General features: G+C 38.6%; 1 protein-coding gene across 6 annotated transcripts in view; it reads left to right on the forward strand.

Annotated features, from left to right (window-relative positions):
- Nucleotides 1-27,646, forward strand: part of BCAS3 (BCAS3, microtubule associated cell migration factor) — a 707,187-nt gene that overhangs the window by 115,947 nt on the left and 563,594 nt on the right. For all 6 annotated transcript variants that reach the window (XM_025361460.1, XM_025361463.1, XM_025361464.1 and 3 more), the window contains exon 7: nucleotides 711-783. In XM_025361460.1, the coding sequence (XP_025217245.1) occupies nucleotides 711-783 (73 nt within the window). The remainder of the gene's footprint in view (nucleotides 1-710; nucleotides 784-27,646) is intronic.

Here is a 27,646-nt window from a genome sequence, read left to right on the forward strand (position 1 = left end):
TGCAACTATGTGTATCAATGGGAATGACCTATAATTTTATAATTTTCTTGTCTTGAACTACCTTTATTTAGTTTGGACATCTATATTATACTAGTTTTATGTAAATAGTTGGTGGGGTATGGGATGGTTTTCTGATCTCATGGGGAAGGTGTATAAGATTGAAATTGGTGCCAATAAAACATTAAAAAATTGCTGATTCAGGCCGGCTATGGTGGCTTATGCCTGTAATTGTAGCACTTTGGGAGGTTGAGGCGGGTGGATCACCTGAGGTCAGGAGTATGAGACCAGGCTGGCCAACATGGTGAAACCGTGTCTCTACTAAAAATACAAAAATTAGCCAGGCATGGTGGTACGTGACTGTAGTCCCAACTGCTCAGAAGGCTGAGGCAGGAGAATCATTTGAACCCAGGAGGCAGAGGTTGCAGTGAGCTGAGATCATGCCATTGCACTCCAGCCTGGGTGACAGAGTGAGACTCTGTCTCAAAAAAAAAAAAAAAAAAAATTTGCTGGTTCAATTTTTAAAATGAGTACATATATATAATATATAATGATTTTATATAGTAACTTTTCTTCTTTTTATTCAATTGTATAAATTACATCAACTTTTAATGAATACTTCTCCTTCTCAAGTATTTTGAAAGCATGAAAATAGTGGGAATTATACAATAATATTCCTCAAAGCTTACAATTTATTTTATCCTCCCTGTCAGGTGCTCAAAAATGTGATAACTTTGCTGAAAAAAGACCCCTCCTTGGTGTTTGTAAGAGCATTGGATCTTCTGGGTAAGGAAATTTTAAAAATTCTTTGCATCACCTATTACAAATTTGTATTATTCCAGACGGAGAACTTTGATGTTATAAAACCTTTGTAACCATAAGAGTAAGCTCTCATAGGAGAGAAGAAGAAGGAAGTAAAACATAGTTAAGGTTTCTAACAGTAAATGACATTTATTGATGCTATAGCATGTGACTGATACTATTCTAAAGGTGCTGCATGAATTTTCTTTTTTGTTTCTTACCACAATACTATGAACAGATACAAATATCTTTCCAGTTAGTGCATTCCCTCTAATTGAACTTCTGGCTGCAAGGAAAGCTAGGAATGATTATGGTTTTGTTAGTAAGGAAAATGATCAAAATGGATATTAGGTTGGCTACTAGCAGTCTCTGCCCCATGCTTTCAGTAAATAGTGTGCACTTCAGATCATGTGGCATTGGAGAAGGGAAGAACGTGTTAATAATATAACATGGTTAGGTCTTGGAGTCTTGATTATTGTTTCCTAATGGTAGAGTTTGACCTCATAGGCTATAAGACAAATTTCTTCAAGTGTAAATTTTTGGATTGAAGAAGACATACAGCCTTTGAGAATTTACTGTATACTCAGCACTTTGCCAGGTATAAGATAAGGATACAAAATCATGAAAGCCTAATTTCTTTCCCCAGAGACTTAGGAATGTGGCTGAAAAGAAAAAGTACAACACATGCAAAATAATTATGAAATAATGATGTATGACAGGAATTCAGAGAAGGGAGAGATCAATGTGCATGAATTAATGAGAAAAAGCCTTATGGAGAAGGAGCAGCATAGGTTAGATCTTAAGGAATGAGAAATATTGCAGCAGATGAGAAGGACTGCCAGAGTAGGTTATAATATAGTAGTGAAAGAGAAACTGAAATAAATACATTTAAGAATGCTAAGAGTTTGTGGGCTGGGCATGGTGGCTCACGCCTATAATCCCAGCACTTTGGGAGGCTGAGGCAGGCAGATCACTTGAGGTCAGGAGATCGAGACCAGCCTTGCCAACAAGGCGAAACCCTGTCTCTACTAAAAGTACAAAAATTAGCCCAGTGTGGTGGCATGTGCCTGTAATCCTAACTACTCGGAAGGCTGAGGCAGGAGAATTGCTTGAACCACCCGGGAGGCAGAGGTTGTGGTGTATCACTGTACTCCAGCCTGGGTGACAGTGAGACTCTGTCTCAAAAAAAAAAAAAAAAAAAAAAAGAGTTTGTGACTTAGATTTAATGCCATCTGCAAAACAAGTGAAAACAACTATTGCAGTGCTCTGAAACTCAACCAAAAACATATAATAATCTGAAAAGTGTTTAAGCTTGAGAAACTGCTCATCTCGCACAACAGCAGTGGGAATCTGTGGCATTCATGCCTGCAGCTGCTCCCATCCCACTCCACACTTTCTCTCTTCCAAGTTTGGTTGGTTATAGAGGGTATTCCAGGGTGAGAAGGGTTTTGAGGACTAGTACCTTACCTGCTGTGCTTGGAAAATTTTCACTCATCTCTGAGTGGCAGTTATTGCATATGCCTGCCAGCACTGTCTGCAGAAATTACTGTCTTGATGGCATGTGTGTGTTGAGAGCCAGCGGCTCTTTCAGCCTAAGATAATGGCTAGCTGAGGCTTCATGCATATGCAGAGGAGCCATGAAAAAGGGTCGAGGGGGAAGAAAAATCTGGGTAGATGTGCAGATCCTTTGGCAAAGGAAAACAACTTTTGTTGACCTGGGGTATTTGAGTGAATCCTCTGTTGAATAGTTGGCTGCCCACTAAGATACATAGATAACATGGCCAGACCCTGAAAGTCAGGCTTTAAAGTAATGCAAGAATAAAAGAAATAATAAAACTGAACAGAGAAATCAGCAATTGCAAATTGTGGAAGAAGACAGATTTCATAGAATCCAGAGTAATGTTATACTGTATTATATAAAATGTCTATTTTTAAATATAAAATTATGACACATGCCAAGAAACAGGAAATTGTAGCAGTGAGAAAAAGGCAGACAATAGAAATCATACCTGATTGGTCTTCGGCAAAGCCTGAGTCCTGTCCTCTCGCTCTCCCTTCTGGACAGCATGAGCTTCACCACTAGCTCCACGTTCTCTACCAACTGCTGGTCTCTGGGCTTTGTCCAAGTGCCCAGCTATGGCATCCAACCAGTCAGCAGGGTGGCCAGCATCTATGCAGGCACCGGGGGCTCCGGTTCCCGGATCTCCAGGTCCCACTCCACCAGCTTCCGGGGCAGCATGGGGTCCAGGGGCCTGGCTGTGTGGATGGCTGGGGGCCTGGCAGGACTGGGAGGCATCCAGAACGAGAAAGAGACCATGCAAAGCCTGGATGACTGCCTGGCCTCCTACTGGACAGAGTGAGGAGTGTGGAGACTGGAAACCAGAAGCTGGAGAGCAAAATCTGGGAGTACCTGGAGAAGAAGGGACCCCAGGTCAGAGACTGGAGCCGTTTACTTCAAGACCATTGAGGACCTGAGGGTTCAGATCTTCCCAAATACTGTGGACAATGCCTGCATCATTCTGCAGAGCAACAATGCCCATCTTGCTGCTGATGACTTCAGAGTCAAGTATGAGACAGAGCTGGCCATGCCCTAGTCTGTGGAGAGTGACATCCATGGGCTCTGCAAGGTCACTGATGACACCAGTATCAACGGCTGCAGCTGGAGACAAAGATCGAGGCTCTCGAGGGGCTGCTCTTCATGAAGAAAAACCACGAAGAGAAAGTAAAAGGCCTAAAAGCACAGATTGCCAGCTCTGGGTTGATCGTGGAGGTAGATGTCCTCAAATCTCAGGATCTCACCAAGATCATGGCAGACATCTGGGCCCAGTATGACAAGCTGGCTCAGAAGAACCAAGAGGAGCTGGACAAGTACTGGTCTCAGCAGATTGAGGAGAGCACCACAGTGGTCACCATGCAGTCTGCCGAGGTTGGAGCTGCTGAGCTGATGCTCATGGAGCTGAGATGTACAGTCCAGTCCTTGGATATTGACCTGGACTCCATGAGGAATCTGAAGGCCAGCTTGGAGAACAGCCTGAGTGGGGTGGAGGCCCGCTATACCCTGCAGATGGAGCAGCTCAACCGGATCCTGCTGCACCTAGAGTCAGAGCTGCAATAGACCCGGCAGAGGGACAGGAGTAGGAGGCCCTGCTGAACATCAAGGTCAGGCTGGCGACTGAGATCGTCACCTACAGTCACCTGCTGGAAGATGACGAGGACTTCAGTCTTGGTGATGCCCTGGACAGCAGCAACTCCAGGCAAACCATCCAGAAGACCACCTCCCGCAGGATAGTGGATGGCAGAGTGGTGTCTGAGACCAACAACATCGAAGTTCTGAGATATTAAGCCAGCAGAAGCAGGGTACCCTTTGGGGAGCAGGAGGCCAATAAAAAGTTCAGAGGTCAAAAAAAAAAAAAAAAAAAAAAAAGAAAGAAATCATACCTGATTATCTCCAGATGTTAAATTTTACAGATAAGGATTTTAAAGCAGCTATTATAAATATGTTCTAAGAACTAAATGAACTGTGTATAAAGAGTTAAAGGAAAGGGTTATAGCAATAACTCAACAAATAGAGAATCTCAACAAGGAGTTAGAATTTATGTAAAACTCAAGTGGAACTTCTGCTGTTGAAAGGATATAAAAGATACAGAAAGTGAAATAGGTCTGGATGCAGTGGCTCACACCTATAATCCCAGCACTTTGGGAGGCCAAGGTGGGTGGATCGCTTGAGCTCAGAAGTTCAAGAACAGCCTGGGCAACATGGTGAAACCATGTCTCTACCAAAAAAATACAAAAAAATTAGCTGGGCCTGGTGGCACACGCCTGTGGTCCCAGCTACTTGGGAGGCTGAGGTGGGAGGATTGCTTGAGCCTGGGAGGCAGAGGTTGCAGTGAGCCCAGATCTCACCACTGCACTCCAACCTGAGTGACAGAGTGAGACCCAGTCTCAAAAAAAAAAAAAAAAAAAAGTTTGTAAGTGGTTTTATGGATGTAGATCTAATATGTCTTGTTAAGTTTTTGTCTAAATGTTTGTAGTGGGTAAGCATATGGTGATGTTGAATAGAGTAGACTCTTTAGTAACTACCATTGGGGAGGAATAATTTTCTCTCCTCTCAAATTCTTTGGGGAGAGGGCTGCAATTTAAACTGATGAAAGGCAGATTAGCAAGAGGACAAAAAATCAGATTTAATTACATATGTACATATAGGAGTTTGCAAAAAAAAAAAATGTGACTTAAGGTGGGTGGTTTATATATCATCTCAATAGGAGATGGGGATGGAGAGGGACACAAGGGCACATTTTGTAGGTCAAATGACTTCTTAGAATGGGAGCAGAAGAAAGGGCACTTGTGACTTTTTAGAAAATTAAGGTGGTCCTTAGGAGAAAAGACAGGAGATGCGATAGTTTTGTAACAATATCTGTTTGGGTGTGATCCTAGAAGAGATTAAGTTGCCCCAGGGGAGGAGATTTATGACAAATGAGGTTTTTTGGAGGGCTCTGCTCTGCTTTTAGATAGATAAAGGATACTAGGAACATGAGTGCCATCAACAATCCATGAGTCGATACATACATGCATATATACATACATACATACATACATACAGTTGAGTTTATGACAATTGAGTTTGTGTGTTCATTTATTTATTTTAGAGACAGAGTCTCCCTCTTCACCCAGGCCCAGGTGCAGTGGTCCAATCATAGCTCACTATAATCTTGAACTCCTGGGCTCAAGAGATCCTCCCATCTCAGCCTCCTGAGTAGCTGGGACTATAAGTCATGCCACTATGTTTGGCTAATTAAAACAAAAATTTTTTTTTGAAGAGAAAAGATCTCACTATGTTACCCAGGCTGGTCTTGAACTCCTGGCTTCAAGCAATTGTCCTATCTCAGCCTCCCAAAATGTTGGAATTACAAGTATGAACCACCACATCTGGCCCAATCGTATTATTCTCATTTTATGCATGAAGAAACTAATAGAGGTTCAGTCACACAGTGAGTCATGGACCCAGGCTTCTGCTTGATCCTCAAGCTATGTTCTTTCCAGGAACCATATTATTTGTCATTATGGAGGGCATTCCTCCATACATACACAGGCATATTCTGTCTATGAACTCTATTAAGGGTGCCCTAACCTCAGATTTATATATTTACACCTTTCTGACCAATTATTTTCAGAGGTAACAAAGATTTCTTTAAAAAAAAAAAAAAGGTAGGAGGTTATGTTAGGAGCAATTAAGCAATTTGTTTATCTCTTCCAGAGTACCTAGGACTACAGGTGTGTGCCCCTTTGCTGGGCTAATCTTTGTATGTCTTCTTTTGAGAAGTGTCTGTTAATGTCTTTTGCCCACTTTTTAATGGTGTTGTTTTTTTGCTTGTTGAACTGTTTAAATTCCTTATTAGATATTTGTTGGATGCATAATTTATGCATATTTGTGAATCTATAAATATTCACAAAAATATTCACTACAAATATTCACAAACTGTACATCCAACAAAGGTCTATAGATTGTTTGCTCTGTTGATGGTCTCTTTTGCTGTGCAGAAGGTCTTTAATTAGTTCCCAATTGTCAATTTTGTTTTTGTTGCAGTTGCTTTTGAGGACTTTGCCAAGGCCGGTGTCCAGAATGGTATTTCCTAGGTTTTCTTCTAGGATTTTTATAGTTTAGGGAATCCTTTCCCCATTGCTTGTCATTTTCGACTTTGTTGAAGATCAGATGGTTGTAGATATATGCAGTTTTATTTCTGGGTTCTCTTTTCTGTTCCATTGGTCTCTGTGTCTGTTTTTGTGCTGGCATCATGTTGTTTTGGTTACTGTAGCCTTATAGTATAGTTTGAAGTCAGGTAATATGATGCCTTAGCTTTGTTCTTTTTGCCTGGATTGCTTCGGTTATTCAGGCTCTTTTTTGTTCTATATGAGTTTTAGAGTAGTTTTTCCAATTTTGTGAAAAGTGACATTGGTAGTTTAATAGGAATGGTATTAAATCTATAGATTGCTTTGGATAGTTTGACCATTTTAACAATATTTATTCTTCCAATCCATGAGCATAGAATGTTTTTCCATTTGTTTGTATCATCTCTGCTTTCTTTCAGCAGTGTCTTGTAGTTCTCCTTATATCTTTAACCTCATTGGTTAGATGTATTTCTAGGTATTTTGTGTGTGTGTGTGTGTGTGTGTGTGTGTGTGTGTGTGCGCGCGCGCACGCGCGCCCATTGCAAATGGGATTGCGTTCTTGATTTAGCTCTCAGTTTGGATGTTATTCATATATAGAAATGTTACTGATTTTTCTACATTGATTTTTTTATCCTGAAACTTACTGAAGTTGTTTATTAGATCTAGAAGCTTTTGGGTGGAGTCTTTCGGGTCTTCTAGGTATACAGTCATATTGCCAGTGAAGAGAGATAGTTTGACTTTTTTCTTTTTTCCTGTTTGAATGCCTTTTATTTCTTTCTCTTGCCTGATTGCTCTGGCAAACAGTAGCTTCTTAAGAGAGTTTTTGTGTTAGGCGTATATTTTGATGCAGTGTCTCTGCATAAGCAAAAGATACTTTTGTTATTTTAGTATGTTTGACGTATACCATTTAGTTACTTAAAATTTTTCAGTGTGGAAAAGGACTTCCCCAATTTTATTTTATTATTATTTTTTCTTCATGTAAACACATCGTTTAATGAACTCAAAGGAAGTCTCCTTTACATGATAGCAATCATATAAGAAGAACATGGCTATTAGAAAATTGTGGCCGCTAATTTCAGGAACACTATTATTTAAAAGTCCAGTGCCAACTTATGTCCAATACAAAGTAATTTCAAGAATGGATAGATTCCTTCACCTGCTTCCAGTTTTTTAAATAAAGTAACAAAAAACAGCAGGCAACTGATGATATAGAACAGATGTAAGTGCTTCCAAAATAATTTAAGTTAATGAGACTCCGTTTATAGGCATAAATATAGGTGATACGAGGAACCATTCAGGGAACCAATGAAGTCTGATGGAGAAAGCCACACATAATCATGAAGTGTCTGCTTAGAGACATTCTCCAATTTCACATATACCTTGAGAATGTTTTCTTTATCTTGCCCATCTTTATTTCTTTCTTGGTATTAGCACAGTGCCCTGTGTCTAGTAGACCCTCATATATATATATTTTTTGCCTAAGTGAATTTTAGGAAGCTTGCTATACAAGTAGTTACACTTGTCCTTTATTTTTTAGTATCACTTTTTTATGATTGAGAATATCTCTTAATCTAAGGAATCATGTGTACTGTGCCTAGGTGTTTACATTTTCATACCCAGTTGGGTACAAAACCTAAGGACATCCCTCCATTTGGAGAGGAATGGGATGTGCAGGTTGCTCTCCATCTCCCTGGCACATGCTTTATTGAGCACCCATGTAGTTTAGACTTTGTCAAGTTGCTTATATTCACAATTAATACTGCCTACTAAATTATTCTTGGGAAAATTCACGAAGATTTTCTTTTGATGTATAACTTTTATTTATTTTTTTATTTTTTGAGACAGAGTCTTGGCTTTGTCACCAGACTGGAGTGCAGTGACGTGATCTTGGCTCACTGCAACCTCCACCTCCCGGGTTCAAGCGATTCTCCTGCCTCAGCTTCCTGAGTAGCTGGGACCACAGGCACATGCCACCATGCCCAGCTAATTTTTGTATTTTTAGTAGAGATGGGGTTTCACCATTTTGGCCAGGATGGTCCCGATCTCCTGACCTTGTGATCCACCTGCCTTGGCCCCCTAAAGTGCTGAGATTACAGGCAGGTGCGACCGGGCTGGCCAGCTTTTCATTTTTATAAATTCATAGTGCCTTTTTTAAAAAAGGGGGAATTGCTATGGAAAGTGTCATTCAAAGTCAAAATAAAAATACAGAGATGAATCTCTATGCAAAACATTTTATTTGAGAATGTATGTAAAACAGAATTGCAATTTGGGGCACATACACAGTTTGGGGTGGTTTTGGTATGTCTGAAGAACAAAGAAAAGCTTGGGAAATTAGAGAAATGCAACATATTGTTTTAGAAGAAAGCTCATTGGTGCTAGAGTGACAACGGTGGAGTCATGCCAGTTCGTTTCAGCAGTTATCAGTTATAACTGATCTTAGGGTTACAGCAGGCAGTTTCAGCAGCTGGGCTTTATGGCTAATTTTTGGAGCAGGTGCTATGTGCCCCAAGTGCTTTCCCCCACTGGCCCCTCAACTCTGATTTAGTTGGGTAAGACAAAAATGACCTAATTTGTATGATTAGCTCTCACCAGATAATCCCAGTTGTGCATATTTTATCCTTTATTAATAAATACATTGCACCTAGCCCAAAATTTAACATACTGTCTCTTATTGCATTGATGACAGTCATTAAAGTGCCATTTATTTAGGTATTCTAGTGTTTTGTTTTGTTGTGTTTTGAGAAATCATACCATAATAATTCCAGATAAGTCGTTTAAGCTCTTGGAAAGGGATAATATTTATTGTGCCACTGATCCAGAAACTAAGGCAGTGTCTTGTGTAATAATGTGAGACAGGGAGGAAACCAAAGTTTATTGTGTGTGATATGCTAAACAGTTCCCAGAATGTAGCTGTTTATGGTTAGAATCTTGTTGGCTACTATGAGTAATAGCAAATGAGTAACATTATTCAAGAGCTGACTGCAGACCTTGAAGAATGTTTAATCCAATATATTATGATCACATTACACACATTATGTGAAAATATGATGTTTATGTAGGGAGAATCATAGACTATTGGAAATGGAAAGAACCTTGGAGATCATGTCATTTAACTGCCTTGTGTTGTAAATGAAGAAAAGAGGTTAAGGGTTTGTCCAGAGGCTCCCATCACACATCACTGTGATGGGAAAAAATTCTTCTAACAGTAAGCAAAAATTTCTTCATCTCAATTGGTTAGGAATCCCTTATCTCTTGTTATATAGGCATTCTATGGCCATTGTTTCCAAGACAGGATTTCAATAATCAGAAAAATTAAAGTCTTTTGCCAAGCAAGGACATGTGAAAAAGTTACAGTTGACTATCAGTTATTACTTTGAATTTACTTTGAGAAAAGCAAAACAATTTTTGTTTTTCTTTTCTTTTTTTTTTTTGAGACGGAGTCTCACTCTGTCGCCCAGGCTGGAATGCAGTGGTGTGATCTTGGCTCACTGCAACCTCCACCTCCTGGGTTCAAGAAATTCTCCTGCCACAGCCTCCCAAGTAGCTAGGACTACAGGTGTGCACCACTGTGCCCTGCTAATTTTTGTATTTTTAGTAGAGATGGGGTTTCCCCATGTTGACCAGGCTGGTTTCAAACTCCTGGACTCAAGTGATCCGCCCGCCTTGGCCTCCCAAAGTGCTGGGATTACAGACGTGAGCCATTGCACACGGCTGAGAAAAACAAAATAATCTTAATAGCTAAATAGGAGGAATGACTTAATTTCAAAATTAATTGTTCATTGAATAGAATACAGTTAATTCACAATGTTAATATTTTTCTCTCATTATTACAAACTGGCAAAAGCGTCATCTTGGATTGGCAGAGGTCCATGGAGTGGTATGTAGAAACCAGTTTCCTAAAGCTGTGGTTGTGAGGTGGAGGTTAAGCGCGGTGTCACCATCCTGAAGTGGTACTGCAGTGGCTTTATTTCAACATTTGTCTAATGTAAATAAGGGTTATGTTATTAATTAATTAGAAGTAGAGGCATATTGCTTGGGATAATAGGTATGTGACTCTTCTTTTTGTCGTGAAAAATCCCAGAGCCCTTATATACGATACCTGATGTTTTCAATTTGACTGATTTTTGTCAGTTGTGTTTGCGAGGTCTGACCGATATTATTTGCATAGGCAGCAAAGAAGATTTATGCCATTTTTCCAGTCTTTGCTGCTTGTAGACATGGGCTCTTCCAACAGTTCCTTGGCACCAAATCCAGACACCAAGTCTTTCATTTGCCCATCTCTGGCATTTTTCAGGCTTTCTGTGGGTATCTGGATTTTCTTCTAGCTCTCTGCCATGGCTCTGTGGCTCTCTTTACTGCTCAAAGAAAGGGCTTTACATCTTTGGTATACCATTTATGCTGACAGCTGCCGCACTGGCATAGAGACCTTTTTAATGGGATGAGTTAGCATACTAGGCGATCCAATAACAGAGATGATTTGTGGTGCTCTGGGTTTTAGTATTAGCTTAGAACAACTAAGACCTCAGTGCCTGCTAGATATGATCTCTGTTTATCTGATTATGGATGTAGGAAATCTTAGGGAAATAAGATGACTTTACTGTTACTTCGATTTAATTACTCTTTCTCATGTGGTTTAGGGATTTTTTTGTAATATGTCTTAAAATGTTAACTTTGTCTTTGATAAACAGGAGTCACTAGTTTAAATGCTAATTGTGCACATTTTTCATGACCCCAGTCCACTTAATTACTTAAAGCAAGTTTTTAGTTTTTGTGTGGTGGTAAGGCAAAGGGCCCAGAACATTATACACCTGACTCACACTTAATACAGTTTTAAAACACATGCTGAACAGATCTTAGTGGGAGGTTAAGAGTAGTCTGTCAGTGTCAACGAATACACATATTATATTGTAAAATTGTAACCATGGGCTAGTTGTTTATTTATTTTAAACTATAATATTTAAACTATGGACGCATCTAAAGACTGTGTGAGATTATATTTGCAGACTTTGTATATTTTCTTGTGATATTGAAATTGGTACAGATCTCAAATGGTTTTACCAAAATGGTTATTTGCAGGTGACCAAACCAAAGGAATACTGGTTTAATTTCTTACAGAATTGTCTTACTTGCTGTTTGATATATGTATTCCTGAAAATCTGTGCTGTTAGGGCCCTTGCTGGAAACAGATAGCATACTCAAATTGGGTAATTCAAAGAGAGTTTAAATAAAATAACACATGTGGGAGCTGAGACTCATTATCCGTCCTCCCTTCCCCTCCCCTTCTCTTCCCTCCTATTATCCCCCTCCCTTCACTTTCCCTTCCCTTCCCTGCCTTCCCTCCCCTTCCTTTCCCTTCTTTTCTCCCTCCTCTCTTTCTGAGACAGTATCTCACTCTGTACCCAGCCTGAAGTGCAGTGGCTTGATCCTAGCTCACTGCAGCCTCAAATTCCTGGACTCAAACAAGCCTCACACCTTAACTTCCTGAATAGCTAGGACTACAGGCATGAGCCACCATGCCTAGTTTATTATCATTTCTAAGCAAGAGGAGATAACCCTTAATAAAGCCTGCAGAGAAAGCGACATGAAGAGGGTTAGCAATAGGAACTGTGGCCTCTGGTGAATGGATTTAGCCTATCTTCAGTAACTTGACAGTGAGACATCTTTTTTTCTTTCTTTCTTTTTTTTTTATTTTGAGTCAGAGTTTCGCTCTGTCGCCCAGGCTGGAGTGCAGTGGCATGATCTTGGCTCGCTGCAAGCTCTGCCTCCCGGGTTCACGCCATTCTCCTGCCTCAGTCTCCCAAGTGGCTGGGACTACAGGCGCCCGCCACCATGCCCGGCTAATTTTTTATATTTTTAGTAGCCAGGATGGTCTCAATCTCCTGACCTTGTGAGCTGCCCGCCTCCGCCTCCCAAAGTGCTGGGATTACAGGTGTGTGCCACTGTGCCCTGCCGACAGTGGGGCATCTTGTTTCTCCAGAGGCTTCCTACAGGGTCAACCCAATCAGAAACTAGGGGCTGGATTCTGACGGTCCAGAGAGCTCACTGATGCAATTCATAGGATATGGGTCAGTCTCCCAAGGCAAGGAACAAGATATAGAGAATGCACTGTGTATTTGGAGGGGCAGTACACTTAATTCTACAAAATTGCACACTAAAATGGATAGAAATAGGCTTGGTGAAAATGTATGCAACATCGTTTTCTGAACAATAATTTGAGTACAAAATTAGAACATTTAAAAGTTGTTTTAATGCTAATAAAAAAATTAAAAAAGTAAAAGATTTTACCTAAAAAGGACAAAGATGCCCTGATGGAATGGGGGTATAAGAAAGAGATGAGACTGTTAAGTTATGGAGAAAAGAACAAAATGGACAAAGGCCAGGGAGTAACACTCTTTAAGCACTTTCAAAACAGAGGACATAGTTAAACTGAGCCATGAAAAACATGATTTCTCCTGGTTTTCTGCATTCAGTTGATCTAATGTACTTTGTATTCAGTTGCTGTTAAATTATAGTACAAAAAAGTAAAGTGGTATGAATTTTATTTATTAATAAAACTTCCTTTTTTTTTTTTTTTGAGACGGAGTTTTGCTCTTGTCACCCAGGCTGGAGTGCAGTGGTGTGATCTCAGCTCACTGCAACCTCTGCCTCCCGGGTTCAATGATTCTCCTGCCTCAACCTCCAAGTAGCTGGGATTACAGGTGCTCGCCACCATGCCTGGCTAATATTTGTATTTTTAGTAGAGATGGGATTTCACTATGTTGGCCACACTGGTCTTGAACTCCTGACCTCAGGGGATCCACCTGCCTCAGCCTTCCAAAGCGCTGCTGGGATTACAGGCCTGTGCCACCGCACCTGGCCATAATACAACTTCTTTGATGTACTGACATTATTCCCCATTGAGAATCATAATTGTAGCAGGAAAGACTGCAGTGTGTGTGGTCATACATACTTTTAACATCTAATTATTGAGGTATAATTAAAATTCAATGAACTATAGATAAAGTGTACAATTTTATGTGTTTGATGTGTATATAACTTTGAAACTGTTTCTGCAAACAAGACAAGGAACATCTTATTCCCCAGAGTTTCCTCATGTCTCTTTGTAATTCTTTCTTCTGTTCCTCCCAGCTCTTTTCTTCAAGATAGCCAATGTTCTATTTTTTGTTACTATAGATTAGTTTGTGTTTTCTAAAATTTTATATAAGTGGAATCATATAGTGTGTACTCTTTTTTTGTCTAGCTTTGGTTACTCAGCATATTTTGAGATTCAGCCATGATATTACATGTATCAATCATTGTGTGTGTGTGTGTGTGTGTGTGTGTGTGTGTATGTGACAGAGTCTCCCTCTGTCTCCTAGGCTGGAGTACTGTGGTGCGATCTCGGCTTACTGAAACCTCTGCCTCATGGGCCCAAATGATCCTTCCACTGAGGAGCTGGAACTATAGGTGCGCCCCACCATGCCTGGCTAATTTTTGTGTTTTTTGTAGAAACAGGGTTTCACCACATTGCCCAGGCTGGTCTTGAACTCCTGAGCTCATGTGGTCCACCTCCTTTGGTCTGCCAAAGTAGTGCATTCATTTTTATTGTGAAATATTACTATATTGATTTAGTTTAGTAGAGTATGATTATGCTCTCACCTGTTGGTGGATATTTTGGTTGTTTTTAGAATTTGGCCTTCACAAATAATGCTGCTATGAACATTGTACTCAAGTCTTTGTATAGACATACATACTTCCTTTTCTCTTGAGCAGATACCTACAAGTAGAATGGCTAGATCACATGTTAGATGCATGCTTTTAAAAGTGATTGTACAATTTTACATCTACAAGTAGTGAATGAAATTTCCAGTTTTTCTGCCACTTGAGAAACACTTGACATTGTCTGTCTATTTTATTAAGTCTTTTTGATTTTAGCCGTTTTAATAAATATGTAGTGGTGTGTCATTATGGCACCAGTTTGGATTTTTACAAGTTGTTCTTCATTTTCAATCCTTAATTCAGTTACCTCTTCATTCATATCTCCCTGTTATTTGGCCGTTTTGAGTTTGTGAATTTCTCATTTATAATATTGTTTACCAGTAAATTGCTTATTTGGCTACAGACTTACCTCATGTAAGCTCTTGAAAAGCTATACCTATACTACTTTACATACACTTTTTTTTTGGCATAATGGTTTTTGCACAAAACACAGTTTTAAATAAGTATGTGTTAAGAAGTAATATTTCTTTGTGTGATTTCAGGCAGAGACACTATTGCCAGTTTAGTCAAAACAACAGTGTCTAGTCAAAGAATATTGTATCAGACTACTTTGAAATGTAGTTTCCAATTATTGCAGAAATGCCTTTCAAGGAATTACACTTCCAGGTCAGACCTATCAGTGTTCTTGCGGTGTCCCCTCTCACTTGAATCTGAGCTTCTTTGTGAGACTTGCTTTAACCAATAACATGTCAGTAGACATACCAGAAATGCAAGCTTGATAAATGTTTTTATATTGGAATTTGCTCTGTTAAACCACCATTGTCATTATCATATGAGGGTGAAATACCACATGGAAAAAGAGATTCAACGATCCTCACTCTCTCAACTTGCAGCCAACTCAGAAGTAGAAAATAGCTATACGAATGAGCCCAGGAGAGAATATCAGAAGAACAACCCATCTAATTCACAAAATCTGAGAAATAAAGTGATTATTCACCTGAGCCAGTATGGTTTCTAGTGGTTTGTCATACAGCAATAGATACATGAACCATAGTAGCCATATTTGTATTAAAACAAAAAGTTTTGCTTTGTTTATATATGCCTAGTTAGAGGGTAGATGTGGTAGTACTGTCACAACTCTTTAATTTGTAGTTTGCCATGTTTCCCTGTGTTTTGGAGCACCCTTGATTTTAGTTTTTATTTTGTCCTAAGTTGTCGTTTGATTTTAGAGCAAGGGAATAATGAGTCCCAGAAAGGTTGAAAAAAGGGTGAGGGGAATGGTGCAGATACAGGGGAAGCAAAGGGGAAAAAACTTTAATCATTTTTCAAAAGATGGCTTTATGGAGAGGATTGAGGCCTGGCAAAGTGTCTCATGCCTGTAATCCGAAGACTTTGGGAGGCTGAGGTGGGAATATCACTTGAGCCCAGGAGTTCAAGGCTGTGGTGAGTTGTGATTGTACCACTGCACTCTAGTCTGAGTAACAGAGTGAGACTCTGTCTCTTACAAACAAAGCAAAACAAAACAAAGACAGAAAGGGAGAGGATTGAAAATGGATGTACAATAAAAGAAATCTCTCGTTTTTTTTTTTTTTTTTGAGACAGAGTCTCGCTCTGTTGCCCAGGCTGGAGTGCGGTGGCACAATCTTGGCTCACTGTGAACTCCGCCTCCCGGGTTCACGCCATTCTCCTGCCTCAGCCTCCCGAGTAGCTGGGACTACAGGCGCCCACCACCACACCTGGCTAATTTTTTGTATTTTTAGTAGAGACAGGGTTTCACCATGTTAGCCAGGATGGTCTCAATCTCCTGACCTCATGATCCGCCCACCTCGGCCTCCCAAAGTGCTGGGATTACAGGCGTGAGCCACCGTGCCCGGCCTAATTCTCTTTAGAGTTAGGTCAGTCACTGAACTGGTTGTATGTTCTAGGAAGTTTCATCATCTCCAAAAATAGTCATGGTGTTTGAGAAACATAAATTGTATGTAATATACTACATGGAGAATGAAAGCCAATGGCGGGTTAATATTGTCAAACTGTGAGAGAAGGCAGTCTTCCATCTTGTGCTTTTTTTTCACACAGAGATTCTTCTTTTATGACTATGCTAGCTTTTTGTTTGTTTTAATTTTAGTACCATAGTGTTGAGGAAAAGAAAATTCTCATTAAAACATGTCTGATTCTGATACTGAATGTCCCCCTGAAAGTGGATCACCTGACTAGTACCTTCCAAATATGACTCCCTGGCAATCTTTCTTATCAACAGCCCCTTACAATCAAGTCACTTCTCACTTTGACTAGTATAATAAACTTAATTATGTGTTAGTATTCAATTCATATTTCTTTCTCTTGAGTAAGTATGTATATAATTCATTACAGTTTTTCCCATTAAAAGTAATGGAAATGATTTTCCATTTAATGCCTTTTCTTTTAGTGGCAGAGTTTTCAGGAAAAAATTCCAGTCACTAAGTAGGCATACATGTATGTATAATTTATGTTGTGCTGTTTTGTTTTAGGTTTCTGTTTTGTGGGATTTGAGGAAGATATTTTTATTAAGATGAAATTCTGCTTTTCTTCTGGTAGCTTTATGTGAAATGTTGTTATTCCATTTCTGGTCATGATAAATTCAGCATGATATTTTGGTGATGGCCTTAGCATTCAATTTTAGAGAGGTTGGGGTTCTGGTTGGATGGGTTGTGGGTGTTTTAACTGGTTTCCTCGTGGGAGTATGTATTTTTTTCTCTGTAGGCATATTGAAACATAGGATTTTTTAAATAAATGGTACCGTGGGGTAACGGCTTTTAGTTTAGGCTTTAGTTAGAAAATCAGTGGATTTTTTGATGAAACCCTTACCTTCAGCTCCTTTCTTCTTTCTTGCATTTATCACAAAATTCCCAAGGGACACGTCTCATTTCTGATGCTTTCCTTCTCTGATTCTTTCCCTTTGACTGGTATCTCTTGTCCAGCACATGTTCTCGTCTCCTTCCTTGTGATTCCCTAATAGCCCAGGCTTTGATGCAACAGGTCTTAATCTTGTTTTCAGCATTTCCCTGCTCAGGTTGACTGCTTGCTTCTCAGAGTGAATCCTACATTACCTTTTTCTATATTCTGTCACCAGTAGGTCCATTCCATTCTTCTGTTTTGCAAGTAATTCTTGCTCAGCTCTGATGCCAGCTCAGGAGTCATCTTAGCCAATTTTGAATATTTATAATCCCCCTACATAATTGTTATTTAAAATTGGTGGTGTTTCTGTTTTCTAGTCATGCTGTATTGTGATTTAGGGGTGATTTCATTTGTTTCCCTTGTTGATGTGTTGTTTTTTGGAAGATATTTGGAGTTAGGTGGTCATATACACATGCACAAACATATTTGTAAAAATACGTGGGTTGGGCCAGGCGCAGTGGCTCTTGCCCATAACCCCAACACTTTGGGAGACCAAGGCAGGAGGATCACTTGAGCCCAGGAATTCGAGACCATCCTAGGCAACATGGTGAAACCTTGTCTCTACAAAAAATACAAAAATGAGCTGGGTGTGGTGGTGTGTGTCAATAGTCCTAGCTACCTGGGAGGCTGAGGTGGGAGGATTGCTGGAGCCCAGGAGGTGGAGGTTGCAGTGAGTTGAGATCACACCACTGCACTGCAGCCTGGATGACAGACTGAGACCCTGTCTCAAAAAAAAAAAAAAAAAAAAAATTGGGTTGTGTTTAATGTATTACAGTGTGGTTTTATTTAACGATGAATATTGATCCTACCTTTGCACATTATTTCATTATATACATATCTTAGTAATATACATTTTGAAAATATAGATCATAGTTTAAAAGAACTTAAAGTTTAACATAGGCCATCTTGTGCTTTCCCCACATCTCCGAATCTCATGTGTGGCTTTATAAGATTTTGTGTCAGAGTATGCTGGTGTCCTAGTCTGTTCCTTATACTATAACAAAATACCACAAACTGGGTAATTTATAAATAATAACTATAATAATTTATAAATAAGAGTTCTGGGTGCTGGAAAATCTGTGATCCAGGCAGTGGCGGATTTGGTGTCTGGTGAAGAAGGCTGTCTTTGCTTCCAAGGTTGCACCTTGAACTCCATGTCCTCACATGGTGGAAGGGCAAAAAAGGGCCTAGGGTACTTTCTGCAACCTATTTTATAAGATCCAGTTCACCAGATTGGGAAAGCTCTGCCCTGATGACTTAATCACCTCCTAAAGTCCCCACTTCTTAATACTATCTCTGGGGATTTCAGCTTTTTTTTTTTTTTTTTTGAGATGGAGTCTCGCACTGTCACCCGGGCTGGAGTGCAGTGGCGTGACCTTGGCTCACTGCAACCTCCGTCTCCCGGGTTCAAGCGATTATCCTGCCTCAGCCTCCCAAGTAGCTGGGATTACAGGAGCCCGCCACCATGCCCGGCTAATTTTTTTTGAATTTTTAGTAGAGATGGGGTTTCACTATGTTGGCCAGGTTGGTCTCGAACTCCTGACCTCATGATCCTCCTTCCTGGGCCTCCCAAAGTGTTGAGATTATAGGCGTGAGCCACCGTGTCTGGCTAGTTTTATTTTTGATTAATTAATTAATTTTGAGACAGAGTGTTGCTCTGTTGCCCAGGCTGGAGTGCAGCAGTGTGATCTCGGCTTACTGCAGCCTTCGCCTCCTGGTTTCAAACAATTCTTGAGCCTCAGCCTCCTGAGTAGCTTGGATTACATGAGTGCACCACCACACCCAGCTAATTTTTTGTATTTTTAGTAGGGATGGGGTTTTGCAATGTTGCCCCAAACTCCTGGGCTCAAGTGATTCTCCCCCGTCGGCCTCTGAAAGTGCTTGGATTACAGGCATGAGGCACCATGCCCGGTCCGATTCAAAAATTTAGCATATGAATTTTGGGGGACACAGTCAGACCACTGCAGCTGGTAAGGTAAAAAAGAAGAAAGTATTTGTGAAAGGTTTGCTTCTATACTGTCTGATTCTAAACTTAAGAATAAAAATTGGCCACATATTTATTAAAATAGGATTATCTCTCTAACCATTTTACTACCATATATTTCATGTAGCAGTGTTGCAAAGAGGTATGTTTTCTATGATCTACATCTAATTCTTGCCTTTCTTCTCATCTCTCCTGAGCTATTTGTCTGGAAATTTGACAGGTGTCCTTAGAAATGTGACATAAAGAAAGATCACTAGAAGATAGTAGTCTATAATGTATATCTGAAGAAAGAAGCCCACAAAACAAATACTGGCATAATGATATTGTGGATGATATTAGGCCTTCAGTGGCAGCTTTTGCAATTTAACAGGAACTCTACTTGTAGTGAGATTTCTGTTTAATGGATCCAAATTTGATTTTGTATTTGATAATTTTTTTCATATGTAGGTTTAACCTAAGGTTTGTAGTCCATAGTATTTTTTGATATTCCTGAATCCATGGATGAAAATATAGAATAATGGAACTAACAAGGGTTTTGGAGTCACACAGACCTAGCTGTGAGTTACTAGCCATTTAAACTAAATTACTCAACAGCTCTTAGACTCACTTTCCTTATTTGTAAAGTAGTGCTTATATGTAACTGCTGTGATTGGTTCTTGTGTGAATTCAATGAGGCACTGTTTTCAAGTATTGTTTACATCCTGATACATATTGGGTGTGCCTCATACTATTTGGGTCAGGAAGGTATTAAGGATAGTTAGGTATCACTCTTCACCAGGGATTTCTTTTCATATATATTTATGTACTTTCTTTGAGTGGGAGTTTTGCCTCTGTGGCTGTTCGAGACATAGGGCTGTACCTAGCTTATCTGGTGCTTGTGCTACAGATTTCTCAGTCTTCGTGGCCTAACTGTGTACTGCATCTAGAGGTCTTTACTTTCATTGGAAAATGGTAATGTGTTCATATTCCCTACAGAAGCTCATATAGTATAAAGCTACATGTGTATGTCTTTATTGAGGTATACGGAAATATGATGAACTGCATATATTTAAAGTGTACAGTTTGATAAATGTTGACATCTGTATATGTCCATGAAACCATCACACTCCAATCAAGATAACGAGCATATCCATCACCCACAATAGTTTTCTCATGTTTCTTTGTAACGCACCCTTCCTGTCCCTCCCTCCGTAGAAGAAGCGTGTTTCTATGTAATAAGTCTTCTTGAGTACAGTGCCATCTTCACTTTGTAATGACGTTTTTTGGGAAATACTTCACTGTCACATAGTTCAAAGTGACTTTAGTATACAGTTAAAAATATAAAGGTAAAAGTATTGAGTTCAAAGTTGTTTTTCTTCTGCTCTACAACTTAACCAAAAAGTAAAGGTTTCCATCTAGAACCAGTTCATAAAACAACTAAAAGGCTTGCAGTTTCTCTGTGTAATCATTTCAAAACAATAGTTTTTTTCAGCCACCAAGAAGGATGCAGTCTTGACATATAAATAGAAAACATATTGAGTTTTTGGCTGATATTGCTACACTGGTTTAAATGTTGGTCCAGTCAACTTCAGGCTTAGATTACAAGATTTGCAAATTAGAGGAAAACCAAAAGGGAAAGAACATCTGCATAGATTCTGCCTTTGTGGAATTCCATACAGGCATGCTTACTCTGCTTCTGGTGGAACAGGCCATGTGCATAGTGAATAAGCCTGAAAAGAGATCACTGTTGTGTTGTGATTATGTTAAAGATAAAAGTTGAAGGAGATAATTAGGCAGTTTATTATGGAGAACCATGACAGTTTCTAAGTCAAGTATTTTTAACCATGTTTTTTTGGGGAAAATCTTTTGTTGATACAATGATATGTTATTTTGCCAGAATAAAACCTTGCTAAATCTCACTAAGTGTGTTACTTGATTTTCTGGCATCAAAGTATTGGGATTTGAAAAAGGTAATTTGCTATAACTAAGGTTTTTAAATTGTTTATAATCAGAGGCTATATGGGTATAATTTATTCTGTAAATGACAACACAGTCTCAGTGAGATGTAAGGAATCCTTGTCTGCTACTGGGCTAATCATACATTGTGTATATGATTTTAAGATGTTTTCTAAACACCTCTCCTGCCATTTAGATAGGAATCTTAAGAACTGCTTTATTTGATTTTTTTCCCTTTTATTCTGAGAAGGGGCTTCCTTATGTTCTTTCAAGACGTGTTTATGGGTATCTATTATGTGTCAGCTACTGTTAAATAATCCAGGACATCATTTCTTAACTGAGGGGAAAAAGGTAGAGATGATTTTGATCCCCAGGGGACATTTGGCAGTGTCTGGGGGACATTTTTTGGTTGCCACATCATGGAGTGGAAGGTGCTGTTGGTATCTTGTGTGTAGAGTCAAAGAACCTGCTATACTGTACATCCTGTTATTTGCAGATCAGCCCTTGACAGCAAAGAATTATCTAGCCCATAATATCGATAGGGTCAAGTTTGAGAAACCCTGATTCAAGAAGACAAAAATCTGTATGTCTAGAGCTGACATTGCTAGACATTTATTGCTAGAGTTGACATTCTAACAAGAAGAGAGAAACAGTAAAAAAATAAGTGAAATATATAGTATGGTGATATAATGTATAAAAACAGTAGAGGGTCGGGTGCAGTGGCTCACACCTGTAATCCCAGCACTTTGGGAAGCTGGGGGTGGGGGTGGGGGTGGATCATGAGGTCAGCAGTTTGAGATTAGCCTGGCCAACATGGTGAAACCCTGCCTCTACTAAAAATACAAAAAATTAGCTGGGCGTGGTGGTACGTGCCTGTAATCCCAGCTATTCTGGAGGCTGAGGCAGGAGAATCACTTGAACTTGGAAGGCAGAGGTTGCAGTGAGCCAAGATCACGCCACTGCACACCAGCCTGGGCAATAGAGCGAGACTGTGTCTCAAAAAGAAAAAAAAATAGTAGAGAAGGTAGTTAGATAAAGTTGGACAGGACAGTGGTGTTTGTTGTTGATGGATATTTGGATTGTTTGCCATTGGTGGTTTGATGAATAGTGTAGATGCGAACATTTCTATATTGCTTTTGTTGTACATTTCTGTTTGTTATATATAACTAGGAGTGGATTTCCTGGGTCATAAGTTTCTTACTATCTTCTTCTATCTTATTATCTTCTTATATCTTGTTAGATATTTCCAAGCAGTTTTTATTATTCCATGAACCTTTATTTATTGCCAGTATATGAAATGATATAATTAGAACAATGTAGTAAATGTGCGTCATTTCCCGTGTTGATGATGTCAGGAGTCTTATGAGATTGCCTTAAATAATTGGGATTTGAAATTCTGGATGTGCTTTTTCTCCACTGGTAGCTATTGTAAATATACTTTCGTCTCTTAATTTCTCTTCCTAGTATTCAAATATTGAATGCTTTTAAAACATTTTTATTTATTTATTTATTTTGAGATGGAGTCTCACTCTGTTGCCCAGGCTGGAGTGCAATTGCGCGATCTTAGCTCACTGCAACCTCCACTTCCCGTGTTCAAGCGATTATCCTGCCTCAGCCTCCTGAATAACTGCGATTACAGGTGAACACCACCGCACCCAGCTAATTTGTATTTTTAGTAGAGATGGGGTTTCACCATATTGGCCAGGCTGATCTTGAACTCCTGACCTCATGATCCACCCTCCTCAGCCTCCCAAAGTCCTGGGATTATAGGTGTGAGCCACTGCGCCCAGCCTGAACACTTTTAAATAGTGTTTCTATTTGAGAAATGTAAAACTAACTGTTACAATACAAAACATGACGGTCGCACAAGTATAGTTGGAAAACTTACCTGGAAAATGACAGAAATCCTTGATGTCATCTACATCATAAAGGGGAAAAATGGGACAAACATAAGTCCTGAATAGTTAACTTCATAGGAAAGGTCATGCTGACTGAAATGTTACAGGGCATTTTTAAAAATGCTGTATGATCCTCAGTTGTGTTTTGTTCAGGATGGTACAAGGGCCATGCCTTTTTTCTTTATTTCTTTGTGTAAAGCTGTTGGCCATACTTTTAGGATACTGAGGACCAAATATTTGAAGAGAATTTGGAAAGATTTAGATAAACTCCTTTTACACAAAAGGAGTTTAAATTATAAACCTGCCTGAAAAACTTGAAAAAGTTGCAAACTTTGAAATAGTGTTTTATGTCCATGAACAGATTATTATTATTTAAAAAATAAATTTTCTGGCTGAATAAAGTATTTGTCAAAACTACTATAATATCCTAGAGCCAAGCCAAGATTTAATTTTTTTTAATATAAATATCTTTTTGTTTTTTTGAGACAAGATCTTACTCTGTGACCCATGCTGTAGTACAGTGGTACAATCTTGGCTCACTGCAACATTCGACCCTCAGGCTCAAACAGTTTTCCCACTTCAGCCTCCCTAGTAGCTGGGACTACAGGTGTGTGCCACCACACTCGGCTAGAGGGGGTTTTGTGGTATTGCCTAGGCTGGTCTTGAACTCCTGAGCTCAAGTGATCCTCCTGCCTCGGCCTCCCTAAGTGCTGCAATTACAGGCATGAGCCACTGCATCTGGCCAATAAATGTCTTTTGATTGAGTTATATGTTTTGTCTTTTTTGTTTGTTTGTTTGTTTTAAGACCGAGTCTCACTCTGTCAACCAGGCTGGAGTGTAGTGGTGCGATCTTGGCTCACTGCAACCTCTGCCTCCCAGGCTCAAACGATTCTCCTGCCTCAGCCTCCCGAGTAGCTGGGACTACAGGTGCGTGCCACCACACCCGGCTAATTTTTGTATTTTTAGTTGAGACAGGGTTTCACCATGTTGGCCAGGCTGGTCTCAAACTCCTGACCTCAGGTGATCCACCCGCCTTAGCCTCCCAAAGTGCTAGGGTTACAGGCATGATTCACCGCGCCGACCTATGTTATGTCTTTTTTATAAAAGTTAACTGATTTTATCCTTTGTTAGAAAACAATTGTTGTGACAAGTGGTTTTCTTTTCATTTATATAATTTTATTAACATCTTGTTTTCCATACACAACGTACAAAGAAGGTTAAAACAGTTATTGTGAGATGACTGGCATGTTAATTAGAGTCTCCCTATGTGGGTGTGGGTGTGGGTGTGGGTGAATGTGCTTTTGGAGAGACGAATGCAGAACAAGGGACAGTATTCTGAGTGCCCCTTTGGTGGTGGGTTTTTTTTTTTTTTTTTTTTTTTTTAATTACAAGCCCTCAAATATGTGGTATGTTTAAATCTTATCAGTTATTTAGATGTAGTCACATTTCTCTCTGTGGAAAATATAAAATATAATAATTTGTATACTGTAAAGTAGTGTCATTTTTAATTTTTTGATTAGTCTTTTTCGCTTTCTTGAAAAATTCAGAAGAAAACATTCTGATTGCATCTGTTTGTCAGTTTTGTCTGTGCACCTTTCTCAGAGAAGGAAATAAAATGTACGTTTACGATGATGAAAACAGCTGCAGTGCATACTTCTCAGAGTCATTTGTCAAACGAAGCAGGACTAGAGGAAAGATGATAATACACTGCTCCACTATTAAGTATAAAACTGCTGCAATTGGTGCCGTTTTAAATTATTAAACACTGTAAATGCCATAAAGTTAATTAAAAGAGGAACAAACTCTACAAAGATAAATGTGTTTTCAATATGATTGTTAGGGGAGGGTACAGTAGAAACCAGTGAATAGAGAGGAAATTTATTTCTGGCAGGACTCTAGACATGGAACTGTGGCTGAACTTTTTACCCTAATTACCTCCTGCTAATGCCTGCAGCGGGCTGGAATCAAAGTGGTGCTTCAGGCCCTGGAAATTCTCTGATGTGGCAAACGTTTGTTGTGTGAGGAGGGTTTCTTAAGAAAAAGCAGAATATTGTGACAGGATTTAAAAAAAATTTCTCAGTTACCACCCACCTCACTTGTTGCCTACAAAAATAGAGTAATTGTTTGCATCTGTGTGTGCTTTTTTACCCTCCCCCCAAGAAATAACTGTTATAAATCAATGTGACATAGATCCAGTGAACTGAGGCTTGCCCAAGGTAGGAAATTTTTTTTTTTTTTTTTAAGTTTCTCCTTTAAATGAAAATTTAGATTCCAAATGTAAAGAGGTTATTTTTCATAATTGAGAAGAAACATTCTATGCATTTTAAGGAGAATTTGGATCTTAAAGTGTGCTTTTCAAAATGAATTCTGATAACTTTTGTAGTATCAAACTGATAACTATTAAATGGCTTAATCCTGGAAAAAGTGGGAATTTCCAGTTTCTATTATTAGTTCTCCATCTGAGACTAGAACCTAAAAGACATTTCTCTAATCTTTGTGAAAGTTTATGTCATTCCATTTATGTGTCACAAAAGGTTTGGCCATGTATGCATTTTTGAAATAAAAAGAATGATTTCCCTAAAAGCACCTGTTTTTCGACTTCTGCCTTTAAAGGCAGTGTTTCTATACAATATAAAATACAAGTACCATGACAAGTCATTTTATATGCTCTATTTTAAAAAAATAGAGATAGGGGTCTCACTATACTGCCCAGGCTGGTCTCAAACTCCTGAGCTCAAGTGATCCTCCCACCTCAGACTGCCAAAGTGCTGGGATTACAGGTGCGAGCCACCGTGCCTGGCCCATTTTATATATTCTAAAAGAATCAAATTTTCAAACAGTCTGCCCTTGTGTGCCTGTGCTGTCTTGTGTCTCCAGCTCCAGCCCTTATCTAATCTTCTTGAAATACCTTTTATATAATTCTTGAAAAGCACTAATAGCACTGTTTTTTGTAATGCAAATAAAATCATGTTTTTATGTTGGTAAAAATTTATTTTGGCAGTCTTTTAGTTGGATATCCTGAATAAATAGTTTTAATTTTTAAAAGCAGAATGCTGTGGGTTTTCTTGATCCTGGGCAATAAGAATTTTAATGAAATCCCAAATTTCTTTCAAGATTGTGTCAGAAACTCACAGCTTGCTGTGGTTACAGATTGCTTCAGTATAACCTTAGTATTTTGCCTTTTGCACACTTATACTTTTGCATTGCATCTGTGACCATTCATTCATGTAGTAGTTTTGTGAATTGTGAATGAGGGCTATTTGTTAGAACTACCAAGTTTCGAAATTATGTTACAAATAATTTATTTTTATTTTGTTCAGTACAAATGTTTGCAAAACCTTTAATCAGTGGTAAGGCACTTATATATTTTCGCTTCACATACTCTTTCAAAATTGTAATTATCCACATTTGATATAATAGATGTATTTCACAACATTTGGCTTTGTCATTTGACTCCCCTTCATTTTCCCCTCAATTCCAACCGTCTTTACAAGAAAAGCCAAATAAGGAAACATTTTACTTCTCTGTCTACTATGAAAAGTAATTTGTCAAAACGTGAAACTACTTTTAAAAGCCATATTTATATCTGTAGGTATCTGGTGCAATTTAAGTTGTATTTCACTATGAAATAGCTTTGCATATTATCATTAGAAGGATTTAAATAATCATGTAATTTTTTCTGTTTCTAATAACACAGGAAAGATAAATTACACTGATGTAGCTTTATCACAAATTATATAATATAATAACATTTATGTAAAATGAATGTAAATAGTCTTACTAGTTTTCAAACAAAAAACCTTATTTTATGGTATAAGAAGAATAATTTTGTTGTATTTCAATAATATGTCAAATTTCTTAGAAGTATTAATTTAGAACAGGATATTTTATTGTCTTCTTAATAAAGATAAAGAAAAGCTTAGATTTTCTGCTCTCAAGAGTTGACAAGGAAAATAATTGACTATAATTTTTTACACATATCCTTCTCTGAAATGTTTCTTGTTCTGTTTTGATATAACAGATTATTCCTTGATTTTGAGAATTAGACTTTAAGCATAATCTGTTAATTTTGGCTTTACTTCATTTCTCAGCGTGTCTCAAATGCTGTGATGAACTTTGGTTTCTTTGAAATGTTTAATAAAGTGGTTTCTATTGATTTCATATGTGTACTCAAACTAATACACAATGGTAGATTATCAAGTTTTAAGATGATACTAGAGTAATAAAACTGGGCATACTCTTTCACAGTATAGTAGTATATTTGGCCTCACTGTGCTTGCTTGGCAGAAGATGGTATCATTAACATCTTTTTATAAGTTGAGCCAGTCTTTAGTGTCCTCATTTCAAGTACCCTATGTTTTTTGGTTAGTATGGTTATGTATATCTGTTGATATGAAAAATGGCTCTGTATTTTTTTTATTTATCATACCTGATAAGCAGTTATAAGTTATATTGCTTTTAGGGAAGTAAATCCCAGCAACATATTGCTTTTTGTTGGTGTTAGTGCTTCTACCATAACCAACTTATAAATTTTCCCTAGTATATTCTTTTAGTTTTCAAAAGTTCCTTATAATAGTATGACTCAAAACTAACTGTACATGATTTTTAGGGAACTTTATGATGTATTTCTTTATCATTAACTAACATTTTTAATGTTTAATTTTTAACTGCTCTGTTTTGCCTTTCCCTTCTTCTGTATTCCTCTGCCAGTAGTTTCTGTGATTTTGTTATC

Source organism: Theropithecus gelada, chromosome 16 (genome assembly GCF_003255815.1).
Source record: "Theropithecus gelada isolate Dixy chromosome 16, Tgel_1.0, whole genome shotgun sequence".
NCBI classification, from domain to species: domain Eukaryota; kingdom Metazoa; phylum Chordata; class Mammalia; order Primates; family Cercopithecidae; genus Theropithecus; species Theropithecus gelada.